The sequence below is a fragment of the Pelodiscus sinensis genome, chromosome 1 (genome assembly GCF_052426305.1).
Source record: "Pelodiscus sinensis isolate ZL-2025 chromosome 1, ASM5242630v1, whole genome shotgun sequence".
NCBI lineage: Eukaryota > Metazoa > Chordata > Testudines > Trionychidae > Pelodiscus > Pelodiscus sinensis.
The window spans coordinates 89,878,661-89,895,595 of record NC_143052.1 but is presented as its reverse complement, the minus strand read 5'-3'; the positions used below and the strand labels follow the sequence as shown (position 1 = coordinate 89,895,595).

General features: G+C 45.8%; 1 protein-coding gene across 1 annotated transcript; it reads right to left on the bottom strand.

Moving 5' to 3' along the window:
- Window positions 1-2,715: 2,715 nt before the first annotated feature.
- On the bottom strand, window positions 2,716-16,609 carry LOC102463012 (uncharacterized). Its single transcript, XM_025187089.3, has 8 exons — window positions 16,379-16,609; window positions 13,482-13,654; window positions 11,205-11,267; window positions 9,755-9,835; window positions 8,213-8,408; window positions 6,377-6,487; window positions 4,113-4,202; window positions 2,716-3,038 (listed from the first exon to the last, which is right to left on the bottom strand). The coding sequence occupies exons 1-8, from the start codon at window positions 16,424-16,426 to the stop codon at window positions 2,784-2,786; spliced, it is 1,017 nt and encodes a 338-aa protein (XP_025042874.3). The 5' UTR covers window positions 16,427-16,609; the 3' UTR covers window positions 2,716-2,783.
- Between the last annotated feature and the right edge of the window lie 326 nt (window positions 16,610-16,935).

Genomic DNA, 16,935 nt, shown 5'->3' with positions numbered 1-16,935 from the left:
AGGACAATTCTATGAATGACCAGGTTTGAGACTCATGCCCGTTGCTCTCAACAAGGAGCCTGTGGGTTCCCTTTGTTTGCCTTTAATTTCCCACCTCACCCCTGCAGTACAAGCAATAAAGAGACTGATGTTCTGAGGTCATGTGTTTTTATTTAAGGAAAACAGCAGGGGAGTAAAAGAAGTGAGAACCTGAAGTAGGGAGGAGGGCTCAGAAATGCGTGAAGGACAAACTTTTGCCTCCCAAAGTCCTGGAGAGTAAAGCTGCCCTTGAGTTCCCTCCCTCCCCCCGCCCCATGTCCTGGGGCCACCATGGTGGACCCTGGAAACCCTGAGGGTGGGTGCTACAGAGCTGGGGGAGGAGGGAATGTTATTTTGATCAGGGGAGCATCTAGACTCACGCAGTTCAGAGGCAGGCATGGTAAGGGCCGTGCCAGGCAGGAGCCTGCACGTGTGTGTGTGTGAGGGAGGCAGGGACTGGCACACACGTCTTTCCAGTGCAAAGCAACTTTCCCAGACTGCAGAAGCCTGTAGGGGGAGGGTCGGGATGGAGCAAAGGGCCTTCCCTCTGTGTCTGGCACACGCTGGGTCCAGCACACACGGCTTCCTGGTTAGGTGCTACTTTCCCAGCCTGCGGGAGGGAGCAGGGAATCTGTGTCAGACAGAAATGGCTTCCTAGGGAAAGTGCTAATGGCTTCCCCTCCTCCTTCAGCCAGGTTGCCATGAGCGAGATCACTCTTCTCCCGATCACACAGAGTGATTGGGAGCGGATGCTGGCTGAATGTGGCCATAAACCTGGGCCTTGTGCTGCAATGCTTTGTGGTTCAGGGACACTGGACCACTTCCCGGAGGCTTGGCTCGGAAAGGTGTCCTACCATGGAGGACAGAATAAGGCAGGCCTCCCCAGAAACCTTGTGAGAAGGATCAAAAAATTCCTATGTGAGAGCTTCATGGAGATGTGCATTTGTTCTGTAGACAGCACCAAAGTACGAAATAAGCTATTTTGAAATGAGATCAAAATAAAATACGCGCTTTGCGTAGCTCAAATTGTGTATCTTATTTTGACCTCTGGTGCAGTGTAGATGCACCCTAAGTATAGGTGATGACACTTGAAAAACACAGATCTAATTTTCACCCAAATGCTGCTTAGAAATAAGAAGTGAGGATCAGCACCTAGAATATGAGACTGGCAGGAACCAAATTATTTCTATGGAAAATATTTTCCAGGAGATGTCAGTATTTTTAGCACCCTATGTGCAAATACTGAGCTGTTTTATGTGGCTCTTTTGATGGTTCTTGGGTCACCAAAAACTGAGAGTTGCCATGTTACTTGCCTCCAGTGAGAGGGAGATTTGTTTGTGCCGGAGGTCAGATTCCTAATATCAACAACCTATGAGCCACCCAAACCTTGCAGGATAGCAATAGGTGTACGACACTCCCTGAGCCCTGTAGAGCCCAGAAGCATCTTAACCACGGAACACTCACAGAACTACCAGGCTTGCTATCCGCACACACCAACTGGAAATGCCTTATCTGCTTTACTTCCTACCATAGCACTTAGAGATACATTTAGAGTAAAAAATAAGACAAAGCATAGTAACAAAAAAGTGATTCAAAGATTAAAATGACCGAGTAAGAATAATGGAAACGGAACTGTTACATATCAAAAAAATTAATACATACATGGCTTTGAGAGACTAAACTTAACTTCACAAGCTAAACTAATTTCTAAAGAAGTGTATTTCACCCAAAGCCTTTTCTGCAGCATTTCAGTCAAGACTGGTTGTGATTCTGCTTTCACTACTGTAAACCATTGTCCATTTACTCCCTAGTTGTTGGATAAAAGGAGGTCTTTTTGTCTTTGCCCCATATCCCCCAAAATTCATTGTCTCAGAGGGTACGTCTAGACTGCACTCTAAAATTGAAATAAGATACGCAATTTGTGCTATGCAAATTGCGTATCTCATTTGGATATTATGTCAAAATAGACTATTTCAAAATTTGATGCATCTACACAGTGCCAAATTTCTAAATAAAGCATTATTTCAAGACATCTCTTATTCTTCTTGGAACAAGTTTCACAGGGATGCCGAAATAGCGCACCCATTATTTCAAAAATTATTTTGAAATAGTGGATGCATTCCTTGGATACAGGGTAGCTATTTCAGGATACCTTCGGTATCCCGAAATAGCCTTCTATCTAGACGTATCCTAATGGAGGGGCACTATTGCTCCCCAATCAACTGTTTTTCCAGTCCCAATTGACTTTGCCTGTCTCTGTTGACTTCCAGTGTAGACGGGGATACCACTGTGTTATCTTACAATCGTTAATTTACATTTTGGCCAAGAGTTACACATTATCTCCTGTCTCGAAGAAAACCTGCCTTGCTCTTTGGTTCGTGACTCATTCCTGGCTACCAAATCTAAACATATTTTCGGTATATGCATATGAGACTATATCTGTACATTTCACAGCTCTCTCTATGACCCTAGATTTCATTTGAGACCTCTCATGGCTTTCTTTATGGATAACTACTATGAAAGCGGTGTGCATGATACAGTGAGCTTGTCAAGCTTGTTAGGAGTTGGTGCTATAAAGTAGCGAACCCTTTGTCAGGCACCAGTGGGTCTCTGGGTCACATCCCCTTCCAGGAGTAAATGCTACAAGAGCTAGAACTCAGGCATTTCGTGAATGAAAAAGACTGAAAACTACAGAGCTACTATTCACTATTTTTTTTACTATTTTATAACACAGGGGTATAATTTGACTCAACCAGTCATTCCATTCAGCCATAGATTACACCCTTCCTAAGTACTTGCCTCCCACATGCGAGCACTGGCCATAGAAAGTTCAATGGCATCTTGTCCTCCACATCTTTATTGTCCACATGCTGTATGCAGTATGTGGGGATTCTTTCCTCTGTGGGCCACACAGCTTTAATGGGTGGGTTCTGAAGAAGCAACAAACAATAAATTTTGCAGCATGCCGCTGTGAAATGTACTAGAGGCTGTAACTTCTGTTGATCAGGAGAAAGCAAAGGCTGAAAATAAAAATGAGGACAGCGATTATCATAGGTGCTTCGCAATGTTGTTTACATCAATTGTTAAGCAGATACCACCACCCTATGACTCGGCTTGTAGCTTCTAACTATGGACACACCAGTATTGGAATTTATAAACCAGAACAGCTGAAGACACATCCAGGGCTCTTCTGTTTGGTCAGATCGCCTATCAGGAGAAGTTCCAGGTGCTGGGACTCAGCTAGCCAGAGACCTGACAAAATTCCCGGGCTGCCCTTTTTCCCACATATCCAAACAAAGCCTTTCAGGAGACCAGAGAAAACAAATCTTTTTGAAATGTGCAATCTGCAGGTTGACGACAAAGCTCCAAGGCAACCTGGATAGACATTTACCACAAGAAACAGGACAGAGTCTGGTTTTATAGAACTGGAAAATAGGTGTTAAAATCAGGGTTCCACCCACTTCCTGTGGTCTCAGCTCCACCTACTGCAACATAATGTACGCTCAGCTCTCCTGGCCCAGAATAGAAGCCAGATGCACATTCTCTACCAGCTCCCTCTAGCTGATGGAAGGAGTGGGGATGGCATCAATAGAATGCAAAGGACGGATGTCCTCAGCCAGAGTCGTTTCCACAGTGTCCAGCTGCACTGTAAACTTACTGTGGGATTTTAACTATGTCGTTGAGGTGTATGAAAAACGACATCCCCCGAGTGACGCAGTTATACCAACCTAGCCCCCAGTGTGGGCAGCACAAGGTTGACAGAAGGGCATCTCCCATTTACAGCTACTGCCTCCAGTAGAGGTGGATTTCTCTTGTCAGCATAATAGCACCTTCCCTAAGGTACTACAGCTGCACCACTGCAGCATTTCAAGAATAGATTTATCCTTTGAGGGAGAAGGAAAGAGGAGTAAAAGGGAGGGGCTGACAGGAAAATTCTTGAGTACTGGAAGATTTCAGCTTCATGCCAGAAGTGGACGGTACAACACAGAACTCAGTTGTGTGTCTTTAATACCGTGAGTTTTACAGACATGTCTGGAAATGCCTCCCTCCCCCCCCCCCCCCACACACTCCCCCCAGGCCTGTTCTTTACTCACCAGACTCATGGCTTGGTAAAAGTTTTCTCCGTATTTAAGGTAGAGATTTTTAAGGTGATTCTTTATCTCTCTTATGAGCCCAGGGGGCAGCTACAGACAAAACAACAAAGCAGCCTGAGTTAGCTGCTAGGAAATGAAATAATCCACTTCCCAATTATCAATCCTGTCCAGGAAGACAAATGTTTCCAAACAGCAATTTGGAAACTTCCAGCTCTCATGGTTTGGGCAAATGCCCAGATTGGGACATGGGGTTGGAAGGAGGTTTCTAACTCCTGTAAATGCATCCCAGCCAGTCAATGACAGGATTAGTGTCTCGGTCATGTGATTCACTCACCCGCTGCATAAAACTCAGCCATTCTCCTGTCCCACCAATTACAAACATAAAGGAATCACAGTTCTCACCTCTGCTCTGTTTCTATTGTAGCTGCCTGCCTACTAGGGCTGCCAGCCTCTCTCACCGGGGTGCAGCTGAACCATTGTTAGCAACTGTGGACCACTTGAAATACTTCCCTTGTGTGCACATAGGCACCGAATTCCTCACTAGCTGGGGGGGGGGGGTTCTTGACCCCTGCCCCTGCCCCTACTCCATCTCTTCAAGCCCCCATCAGCACCCCACCTTTCTGCACCCCTGCTGTGCTCCCATTCCATCCCTTTTGTAAGTTCCAGCCCTGTTCCACCTCTTCCCACCTCCCCTCGCCAACCTTGCTGCATCCCTGCACCTTTCTCTCCCCCCGGAGCTTCCTGAACTCTGAAACATTCCCAGTGCTCCAGAAGTGCTGGGAGGGTGAGGGAGGAGTTGGACACTGGTGATGCCAGGAGGCTAGAGGTGAAGGGGAGAGGGAGGCAGAGTGGCGGAGCTTGGCTGCCGGTGGTTGCTCAGCACCCACTATTTTTTTCCAGTGGGTGCTCCAGCCCTGAAGTGCCCATGGAGCTGGTCCCTATGCTTGTGCATAAGAAGGGCCCTATTAAATTCTCAGCCCATTTGGGTGAATTTCACAGCCTTAGGGTTTTAAAAATCACAAATGCTTCTTAAATCTGAAATGTCATGGTGGTATAATTGTAGGAATCCTGACCCAAAAACAAGTTGTGTGAGGTTATTGTAGTGCGGTTGCGGTACTGCTACCTTTACTTCTGCGCTGCTGCTGGACCGCTAGAAAGCGGCAGCTGCTGGCCAGGAACCCAGCTCTGAAGGCAGAACCATTGCCAGCAGCAGTGTAAAAGTAAGGATGGCATGGTATGGTATTGCCACCCTTATTTCTACTCTGCTGCTGGTGGGGCACTGCTAAAAGCTGGGTACCTGGCCAACAGCTGTCACTCTCTGGCAGCCAACCCTGAGGATCAGCATAGATGTAAGGGTGGAAATACTGTGAAACACTCCTCTACAATAACCTCTGGAGTCCTCTGAAACTCTCTTAGGCATCATGACTACCAATTTGAGAGATGCTCTTCTCCCCTGTGAAATCTGTATAGCATAGGATAAAAATACACAAGACCAGATTTTATGATCCGTGCTGTGTTATCCATGGCTGTGAATTTGGTAGGACCCTATGTATAAGGCTGTAAAGAGGGGGCAGATCTAAACAAGTTACCCAGCATATCATCACTACCTACATCCTACTAGGGATGTCATCATGTAGATGACAGCACAATTAACCAATAAGCCTCAGCTGACTACACACATTTCCCTCCTTGCTGCCTCTGTATCAGAGGCAGCAAAGTGTAGGGGGAAGCGGGAGCCGGCTTAATAGCTGCTTTGTCCCAGCACTGGATGCATAGTGCTGCATGCAGAGGGTGGCGAGGGAGCTGCCACAACACGGACAGAGGCTGCTTCACAGCAGCAGCCCCTATTAGTGAGGAATCTGAGCTTCCCATGCATAGTGGCTACTGCCACAGACCAGCTTCTGTCTGAGGGGCGCTCGGACCCCCCGCAGACAGGAGCTGCTGTCACCCTGCACTGCTGCCTCTGTATCAGAGGCAGAAGCATGGGGGGAGGCAGGCAGCCAGTCTGCATGAGGAGCTGATTTTTAAACTGGCAGACCAGTACCCACATCCCACCCCACGCTGCTGCCTCTGATGGAGAGGCAGCAGTGCAGGGGGACAGGAAGCTCCACGGGAGTGGGGCCAGGAGCACACTGGCCACCACCCCCGCCCCGCCGGGACTATTGAATAGTTGTATAACCACTAAAATTTCATGCGGTTATACGACTAGTCAATTACACGATGCCTAACATCTCTACATCCTACTGTGCTGTAATGTTAAATACCTGCTGGCTGGCAAAGAGGCTTGTGGTTTCCTTAGAAACTGGAATCTCCAGGAGTTCAAAGATTCGATTCATTCTTTGTGACAGCTCTTCTTCACATTTGGCAAACACAGCCTGGGGTGCAAAGGAAGCAAGAGATCACTGATCAGGAACAAATGAAAAGCCTGGCGCCCTAAGGACAAGATGCCAGACTCTTCTGCATTAGAGAATCGAATGTCACTGTAACATTACCCAATCTACAGAAACACATCTTGAATCCATGTGCAAAAATGCTTCAGGCAGCGATCAGGGATTGAAGTTATTTTAATAATTGGTAGAGATTAATCAATTGAGTGAGTGCCAGTTTAGGCACCTCCCACTGCACAATTGGCACAGACATTTCTGAGAGCCGTCACTCCATTTCTGTGCACATGTGCTGTTCTTTTCATTGTACCATGACATTTTTCCCCTCGATACACCCAGCCTTGGAGCAATAATGAGACATCAAAGCTAATCTCCTATGTGGCATGGCAGTGCCATAGTCACCAGGAACCCTGACAAGATGCTGCAACAGTCTCAGCTGATGCCTTGTTGGAGTGAGAAATGGGAACTCAACCTACTCTTCTGGCTGTCAGGGGTGTGCAGCACCATTAGGCTCCATGGCATTCCACAGGCCATGCTGGGCTGGAAAATAACAGCTAACAACTGAGTAACCAGTTACCAGTGCTAGTGTGACACTTCCCAGGTTGTGAGGCATCTCATTTACCATCTGCCTTTACCACGAGGAAGTCTTGTTTGCCTGCTGTGAGTCAGCTTCCTGACACCCCCAGACTGGCTACACAAGCCTTGCTTTCCAGGCTGCCGCAGACCTCCCTCCTCCGCACAGGCTAGCAAGAGGCACACACCAGCACCCAAGTCCTCCGCACGTGCCTCTGGAGCATCTAATTCATTGAACACTTTTAGACCTATCATATTCTCTGTGCCCAGGACACATCAGCTTCTTAGAGTCAACTCAGGATCACCACTCTGTTTAACACACAGCACTTAGGTACATGGGGAGTGATATTTTTTTTAATCAAAGAACTGATTTTCAAAGGATAGTAAGTGAGAATACTGGAAACAAAGTGATATAAACCATAAAAAGCTTGTTACAGCCTAAACTAATCTCACAAGCTATTCCCATGTCAACTGCAGGACTGCTAACTCCAGGTCTTTTCACTAGCATTTTCAACCATGATGACTAAGCTCCTCCTTCCATCGATCAAGGCCATTGACAGCTTGTCATCACAGATTGAAGGATGTGAGAGCATCTCTCTCTATCCCCAGATATATCAGGCTAGAACTTTGATTTTCCCTGAAAACAGCATCTCCCCACCCTGCTGGGTGTTTCTCTCTTCCAATTAATTTCCTTCTGAAGTTTCTGTAAACTCTTCATGAGCAGTATGCAAATGTAAGACATACAATGGCCCACCAGACAGATAAGCATCACCCTCTCCCTGTCTGGACAGTTTGCCTCATGATGGTCTGCCTTTGAGTGACCTGCCTTCAAATACAAGTCCTACAGAACCTAATTTTCAGCAGACATACTTACACCCACACACATTCTTCACACATTCCTTTTATAAGGATTCTTACATCACATGAGACACAGGCTACCATTAGAGATCATACGTCACATCATTTTGATGAATCCAGGGAATCCCTGAACTCCTACACCTTCTCAAGAGGTCCTTGGGTCACACCTAGTTTCTTCCTTGATCATGCAAGTACTAAATGCCAAGTCATTAGACTGAATCCTACAGTGTTATTCTTTTTCCAAACTTTATCTATTTGAGTGCTAGGATATCAATATCAACAAACCTTAATTACTGTGCTCATTTGTTCATATGTCATTGGGAAGGCAGAGTCACTAGCAGCACATTTGGCTTTCTCCCACTCATGTGTCCTGAGCCTGTCGTACATCTCCAGCACAGCTGATTCTTGACAAGGGTCACTCAAGTTCTCTGAGACCTTGCAGCATTCTACCGTATTGGCCGAGACAGGCTCTGATCCAGGGCTAAAGGGGGATTGAAAAGTTTATTTTAAAGTGGGAAAGAGCTAGATAGAAATGCAAAACACCAAGAGTGATGGTGATTTAATTAATAAAGAGCTAACTAATGATACGCGAGAAACACTTTATGAATTGCCATGCAAATCACAAGCACTACAGCCTCTGCTCTGCATTTCCCAACCCCAAACTAGCATCCCCCTGACCAGTAAGCATCCTGGTGTGACAGCTTCTGTTTGGAAAAAATAGCACTGTCAGAGTGACACTCCACAAGCGGCAGCTAGCATGGCCTAAACTGCACTTTGGTTATTTCCTTGAGAGCTTAATTCTTTCATCCGCATGTGAGTACAGACATGGAGCTGCCATTGTCTCCTCCTCTTCTTAGGATCATGCTACCCAGTTCACCATAGCCAGTAGTATGCATGCCCCATAGAGGCTGAGAATTTGGGGAGGGAGGGGTCACTTTGGCTGCCAGGGGAGCATAGAGAGGTTTCATCGTTGGAAGAAGGATCAAGATATTTGCAAAAAGAAAAGCTCTGGAAGAAATATTTACAAATCTCCCACATGTTCTCTAAGACTCTTCTCTCTCCCTTCAGCTTTTCACACTCTTCCTCCTCCTGATGAATCTCTTCTGTGCTGACCATTAGATTTCATGGACAAAATGAATATAATCAACCACCAAATGATGGCTAAGGCAAGATTTGGGACAGCCACCAATTCTAGGATTCATGAGAGTCCCTGCTTCTCATCCATCTTTTCTGCAAGCCCAGCTCACAGGACAGTAATTGCCCCAGATGTATTTATGGCTTTGCATCCTTGAGATGCTACTGCCTGTAGTGTTGTTGCATTGGGAAGGCAGGAATGTAATGTTGTCATACAGTGATGCAATGTCATGACATAATTATTTGTCAAACAGGTTGATTACATCATGGTAGTAGATGGGATTAATTTAGGTGCTGCACAGATTCAGTAACTCAGATATTTATACTTAGGGGGGAGGTAACATGCATTACAACATATGGTCTGATTCAGTATCCACTAAAGTCAGTATCAAAACTCCTGCTGACTTTGATAAAAGCTGGTTCAGGTCCCATGTGTCAACACCTTAGGTAATAAACCTTTTGAAGGACAAGCAACACTGCCTGGCCCTCCCTCCCCAAAGTCTTCTTTTCCCTCAGCACTGAAGGGGAGGCTGCTGTCTTCATGCATATTCATGAATTTTGCTCAGAATGTTCTGTTTGTAGAGTCACATCATATTCAAAGGTGACAGACGTACTAGAAAGATAGGAGGAGGGTGACTGGCCCCGGGTGAAGAGGCAATTCATAGAATAGCAACAAAAATACACAATACTCACTTCTCAGCGAAGTTGTGACTATTGTCGGTGGCCTCCTGTGATCTGGAATCACTGCAATCAATCCCATTTATTGCTTCCTGGCTAGAGATGGAACAAACCAAGTGGAATAAAGGAAATGCAAATGGGAACAAAACAAAACCCAGAAACCTGAACTTTGAAGAAGTTCTGACCCAGCTCCTGATCTGGCCTTTCCAACCAGCCCTATGGTATGTGATTGAACAAAATCTCTGGATCCAATTTGGTCTGGATTTGGAGAGAAATTTGACGGTAGCTCCAATCTTGGTGTAATGGATCACTTTCTAGTAAGAACCTGAACCTTTGTCCCTACCTCAACCAAGTCTTGATTTTGATAAATCCTAAGAAAAACCTTTTAGGTTCGAAAAAGATTGATTAGCTATTACCAGTCCCTTCCCCTTATCCTGACTGCCTCTGTGTTTCCTTCTTCTAGCTGAGTTTGGAAGCTCCAAAATGCCATGGAAAGAGGCTGCTTTCATTGTAACGTCATCCTGACCAGGCACAGAAGTTGCAGGAAATCTCACATGATAGCCTGTTCTTATCCAATTTCCAGCCCAGTTATGTGGGTCTCAGAGAAGACTAAAGAAAATCCTTACCTCTGCTTGTTTACTGGAACCCAGCTGTTTGTTCACCACTCTTGATCTTTTAAGGGTGGAGTAATTTTGGCATTTGATGCTTGTGATCAGTGTCTCCAGGGTACTGCCTCAGTTCTCTTCCCCACAGTTCACCTCTGTCCGCCCTCACCAGAATCTCAGCTGCCACTCTTCCCTTTAGGAGCTTGTCATTGCCACCCTTACATGGCTGTTAAGAGGTCACTGATAAGTAATGCAAGGCTCTCCCTTCCCCCTAGGAGCAGACTATGCTGTGATGGCAACTGTAATTACAGTCCCTACCAAGTCAAGTATCCATTTACCACCTGCCCTTTCTATATCAGGATGGGGGGAGGGAGGAGGAGAGAGGGAGGGACTTTCTCCTCTGTCTTGCTGATGTGAAAGGGGGTATTACTTATTCAGAGAACTATTTGGGATGACACAATATGATTTCAGGATGCCCATCACATGACTTAGCGAGGGTGTGGTGTTATATCACACAGGGTCGGGTTTGCCATGTACAATCAAGTGAACATGGTGGCAGCCTGAGGACCTGGCCCTGAAGGAAAAAGATGCCAAGTGGGAAAAATGAAGCTGGGCCAATCACTAGGCATGCTGATATTTTAGTATCAACACCCATAAGCAAGAAGAAGAGCCCACTTGGAAACATACAAGACTCTTGGGTTTGGTAGATACTTGAGAAAGAATCATAGTATTTGCACTTAAAAAACAACGTATAGTCTAGTAGCACCTTAAAGACTAACAAAACATGTAGATGGTATCATGAGCTTTCGTGGACACAGCCCACTGCTTCAGATGACCGAGGCCTGACCCTCCCCACTTACCTGAGCCGGTCCTGCAAAACCTGTAGTCGTTTCTCTGCGTCTTCAAATCGAACATTCATTTCCCTTAATCAGGCAGAGAATGGTGCAAAGGGATTAGACTTAATAAAATATCCATAAAGTAATACCTGCTGCAATAGCTGAAGTCCCTCCCAAAATGATTAGTCAGCTCATCAGCTAAAAACCTAAACAACCAAGATTTAAACATGTCTGCTCGGTCAGGTGGTCATGGCTCTGCGATATGGGAGACTTGTGATCATAGAATCATAGAATCATAGAATAATAGGACTGGAAGGGACCTCGAGAGGTCATCGAGTCCAGCCCCCCGCCCTCAAGGCAGGATCAAGCTCCATCTACACCATCCCTGACAGATGTCTATCTAACCTGTTCTTAAATATCTCCAGAGAGGGAGATTCCACCACCTCCCTTGGCAATTTATTCCAATATTTGACCACCCTGACAGTTAGGAATTTTTTCCTAATGTCCAATCTAAACCTCCCCTGCTGCACTTTAAGCCCATTACTCCTTGTCCTGTCCTCAGAAACCAAGAGGAACAAATTTTCTCCTTCCTCCTTGTGACACCCTTTTAGATATTTGAAAACCGCTATCATGTCCCCCCTTAATCTTCTTTTTTCCAAACTAAACAAGCCCAGTTCATGAAGCCTGGCTTCATAGGTCATGTTCTCTAAACCTTTAATCATTCTTGTCGCTCTTCTCTGTACCCTTTCCAATTTCTCCACATCTTTCTTGAAATGTGGCGCCCAGAACTGGACACAGTACTCCAGCTGAGGCCTAACTAGTGCAGAGTAGAGCGGCAGAATGACTTCACGAGTTTTGCTTACAACACACCTGTTGATACAACCTAGAATCATATTTGCTTTTTTTGCAACAGCATCACACTGTTGGCTCATATTCAACTTGTGGTCCACTATGACCCCTAGATCCCTTTCCGCCATGCTCCTTCCTAGACAGTCGCTTCCCATCTTGTATGTATGGAACTGATTGTTCCTTCCTAAGTGGAGCACTTTGCATTTCTCTTTATTAAACCTCATCCTGTTTACCTCTGACCATTTCTCTAACTTGCTAAGGTCATTTTGAATTATGTCCCTATCCTCCAAAGAAGTTGCAACCCCACCCAGTTTGGTATCATCTGCAAACTTAATAAGCGTACTCTCTATCCCAATATCTACATCATTGATGAAGATATTGAACAGTACGGGTCCCAAAACAGACCCTTGAGGAACTCCACTTGTTATCCCTTTCCAGCAGGATTTAGAACCGTTAACAACAACTCTCTGACTACGGTTATCCAGCCAATTATGCACCCACCTTATCGTGGCCCTATCTAAGTTATATTTGCCTAGTTTATCAATAAGAATATCATGCGAGACCGTATCAAATGCCTTACTAAAGTCTAGGTATATGACATCCACCGCTTCTCCCTTATCCACAAGGCTCGTTATCCTATCAAAGAAAGCTATCAGATTAGTTTGGCATGACTTGTTCTTCACAAACCCATGCTGGCTATTCCCTATCACTTTATTACCTTCCAAGTGTTTGCATATGATTTCCTTAATTACCTGCTCCATTATCTTCCCTGGGACAGACGTTAAACTGACCGGTCTGTAGTTTCCTGGGTTGTTCTTATTCCCCTTTTTATAGATGGGCACAATATTTGCCCTTTTCCAGTCTTCTGGAATCTCCCCTGTCCGCCATGATTTTTCAAAGATCATAGCTAAAGGCTCAGATACCTCCTCTATCAGCTCCTTGAGTATCCTGGGATGCATTTCATCAGGACCTTTATAATGGAGATTGCCTATCTCCTAGAACTGGAAGGGACCTTGCGAGGTTGTCAAGTCCAGTCCCCTGCCTTCACAGCAGGACCAAGTACCACCCCTGATGAATTTTTGCCCCAAATCCCTAAATGGCCTCTGCAAGGATTGAACTCACAACCCTGGGTTTAGCAGGCCAATGCTCAAACCACTGAGCTATCCCTCCCCCGGTGATGATTTTAGCCACCCTCTCTGTCTCTTTCTTTAGAAATCAGCTCCAAGCCATGGTGCTGAGGCACAGCACTGAATCTCTGGAGACAAGGAGGGCCAGAGAATGATGCAAAAGGCCATACAATTAGCTAAAGAGGGGGCGGGCATCTCAATAAAAGACAAGGACAACAAACGACAAGAATGGTGTAAACTTCAGGGATCCGTTAGGAACATGAACAATTGTTTGGACCCAGAGGTTGAGATCTAAACCAGAATAGTTTCAGATCACCAAACTTACCTGAGTTTGTCTTCCATACATTTCACCCGTTGCTCCATCTTTGTTCCATCCAAATCTGTGTGCTCACCTTGCGGTGCCTCACTTTCGCCACTGGAGGGCACAGAGCTTTTGAGGATGGCAGATAACTCATTAGAAGCTCCACGGGGTAGCTGAGTTAGTCTGTACAGGATAAACTTAAAAAACAACAAATAGTCTGGTAGCACTTTACAGCCTAACAAAACATGTAGATGGCATCATGAGCTTTCGTGGACACAGCCCATTTCTTCAGATGACCTGAGTTTTGGGTTTAGGATGTCCAGACCCAAAATAAATAGGGGAGAAGGGAGAGGGAGGAAGGAAAAAAATAGAAGGGGGCGGGAAACAATATCAAAGGGAAATATCAAACCCGCTTGATTTTTGCTTTGATATTACATACCCTCTGCTTCTTGTTTCCCGACCCCTTCCATTCCCCCCCCCTCAAAATTCTCCCATATTTATTTAGGGTCTGGACATCCTAAGCTCAAAACTGTGGTCATCTGAAGAAATGGGCTGTACCCACAAAAGCTCGTGATACCATCTACATGTTTTGTTAGTCTGTAAAGTGCTACCAGACTATTTGTTGTTTTTTAAGTTTAACACATTAGAAGTCTGTCCAGCATAAGAGTGATGCTACTAACACCACCTTCTGTCTAGCCAATAAACCCCAACCAGCACAGAAAAATAGGAAATTACTGAAATTTTAAAGTAGCAAAATAAAAAACCCTATTCCAGGGAGATGTTTTACTCCAGAAAGAGAGAAGTGCCAAGATGCCATGAAATCCACTAGAGATTTCACTATTGCTACTGATTTTGTGTGGAAGGTGCTTTGCTACAAGCATGATGAGTGGCAGTATAAAACCCTAAAATAGATAGATTCATGATAGCAAATAATCACTAGGGCAGACCAAAGTAGGCAAGATAAAATAAGAACTCACCACACAAAACTTAAATTGAATCTAAAATCATTTTCATTGGGAAAAAATTCTGGCTAGCTATTTTGCTTAAAGCAGTGTTCAGTTTTGTAAATATACTTTTTGTATTAGAAACTGTCAGAAAAAGAGAAAGACAGAAATAGGGTTGTGTGGCATTATAAAGCTTTTTCTCAGTTTCCTGGATGCTTCTGTGTTTCCCGGTTCTTCCTGGGACCAGAAGTGCCGAATATTGTTCTGGAGAGATGTTCAACTCAGTTTTGAAGGTTCAGGATATTCCTGCAATTCAGTTAATGACTGAGTAGCCCCACCCTTGCTCTATTCCACCTCCTTACCCTCTCCACTGAGCAACACGGCATGGGGGATTACAGGGACCCTGTTGTGGCAATAGCAGAGGCCACCCCTGCCACCCCAATCGCCATGCAGACAGCCAGGCAATCTGCTCGACTCCATTCTGCTGCATTACCCTCCTGATCCACTGCACCTCATGTCTCTGTGACAGGGGAAATTAAAGCACCCTGGGGCTGGGGCGCTTTGCTTCTTGCTGCTGCTGAATAGCTGAGTGCAGTTGGCTGGGAGAGAGCAGGCTGCTGGGCCACTCCAGCTCCCTCCATCCTCATGGTGACTGGTGGGGGTGGGGAGGAGACCTCTGCTACTGCCACACCAGGCCTCTGCAATCCACCAGGTCCCCCTCCCTTTCATAGGATGGTTGGGGTGGTTGCTACAGGGCCTCCAAAAGTCCAAACTATCCTATGGACGGGACAAGTCTGGATGAGGGAACCTGGAGCCACTGGTAACCACAAGGTTATCATTCTCTTCCAGGGTTGGCTCATGAACTGCTCTTTAACGTTGATTGACAGAGCAGTTCTCTGGCTCTTCACTGAGTGTCCCTGCTTTTGAAAATCTCTTTTAAAACTGAAACAGGATCCAAACTGTGCAGCTTGAGCTTGCTCCATCTGTACAAGCTTGGAGCCAAAACTCCAGATCCAAATATCCCCAGATGTTAAGGGAAGCTCAGCTTTGGATCTGAACTGTGCAGCTTTGCTCCGGACACAGTTAAGGCTTGTTCCCCCAGCACAATATGTGCAGAAACAATCATTTTGCCATGAAACCACTTTAAACAAAAATGGCAATTTTCTAACTGGGGGCAGAATCAAGGCACCTTCAGATTTCATATGGGGGAGAGTGGGAGACGTGCAGAATTTTGTTATTTTTGTTTGCAAACATGGCTGTCCTGAGATGCTGGGGGGTGAGGGGAGGACCGGGCGCGGGGCCTAGGACAACCACTCCACTACAGGCCCTGCCCACCTTTTCCCAAGCCCTGCCCCTGCTCCACCTCACACCCCCTCCCCTGAGCAACACAGCAGGCAGGATTACAAGGGCCTGGTGCAGTGACAGCAGGGGTTACCCACCTCCCCTCCCATTCACCACATGGGCAGCAGGAGCCAGAGCCTGCTCTGCCCCATTCTGCCAGGCCCCCCTCCTGATCCTCTGCGCCTCACATCTCTGCAGCGGTGGGAACCGGAGTGTCCTGGGCCTCAGGTGCTCTGCTTCCTACCGCTGCGGAGAAGCCAAGTGAGATCTGCCGGGAGAGAGCAGCGCAGTGAAGTGGAGTGCAGTAGGTTACCGCTGCCCAGTTGATGTGGGGGGGGGGAGGGGGACAACCCCTGTTGCTGCCCTACCAGGCCCCTGTAATCACCCAGTTCCCTCCCATACATAGGACGGTTGGAACTGCTGCCATGGGCTCCCCAAAAGCACAGGGCTGCAAATATCTGTGGTCTTCATCCTGGACTGAAATTTGCAAATGATAGGATAAAAGATAATGATGCAGTTTCTAGCTGCAGCAGGAGGAACTCTGCAAGAGAGTTTCACAACCATTTTAAAATAGAAATTTAGAGCCCCTCTTAAACATGCTGGGATTACCCCCCGAGTGCCCGTTGCCCAGCATACCTGTTGGTCACTTCTGAAGTTTCTCTTGTGTGATCTAGTTCCTTGCATTCTGAAACCTCTGGCTGAGCTGTTCCTGGATTAGGCAAAGCGTTTTGCTCCATGCTTCTATTAAAATAGCAAGTCAAAAGTCTTTTCCAAACTTTCCACACCGAATGCAAAACTAATTTATTTGACTTCACTTTCTTATGTTAGTCTATTTGTACCATATCCCCCTTCACCCAATCACACTCCCCTGACCTCTCAGCAATTTAATGCAGCTCTTCTGCAGGCTGAAAAGGAGACCATTAATGCTATTTATAGTTTTAAATATGTGGGAGGTATTTAAATGCGTTGATGGTATCCAGAGAAGAGGACAGACAGAATCTATTTGCAAAACCAGCATAGAAGGTCAAGAGATTTGTAGCTGTGGCATGGGGAGCTTGTTTTAGGTCACAATCTAATTTCCACTGAAGTTTATGAATCTTCACAACAACCTAGGTGAAAAATGTTTTTTTTAATCTGTAGGCAATTTCACAAATAAGAAACTTTGTTCCAATTCAAAATGAAAACATAAATCT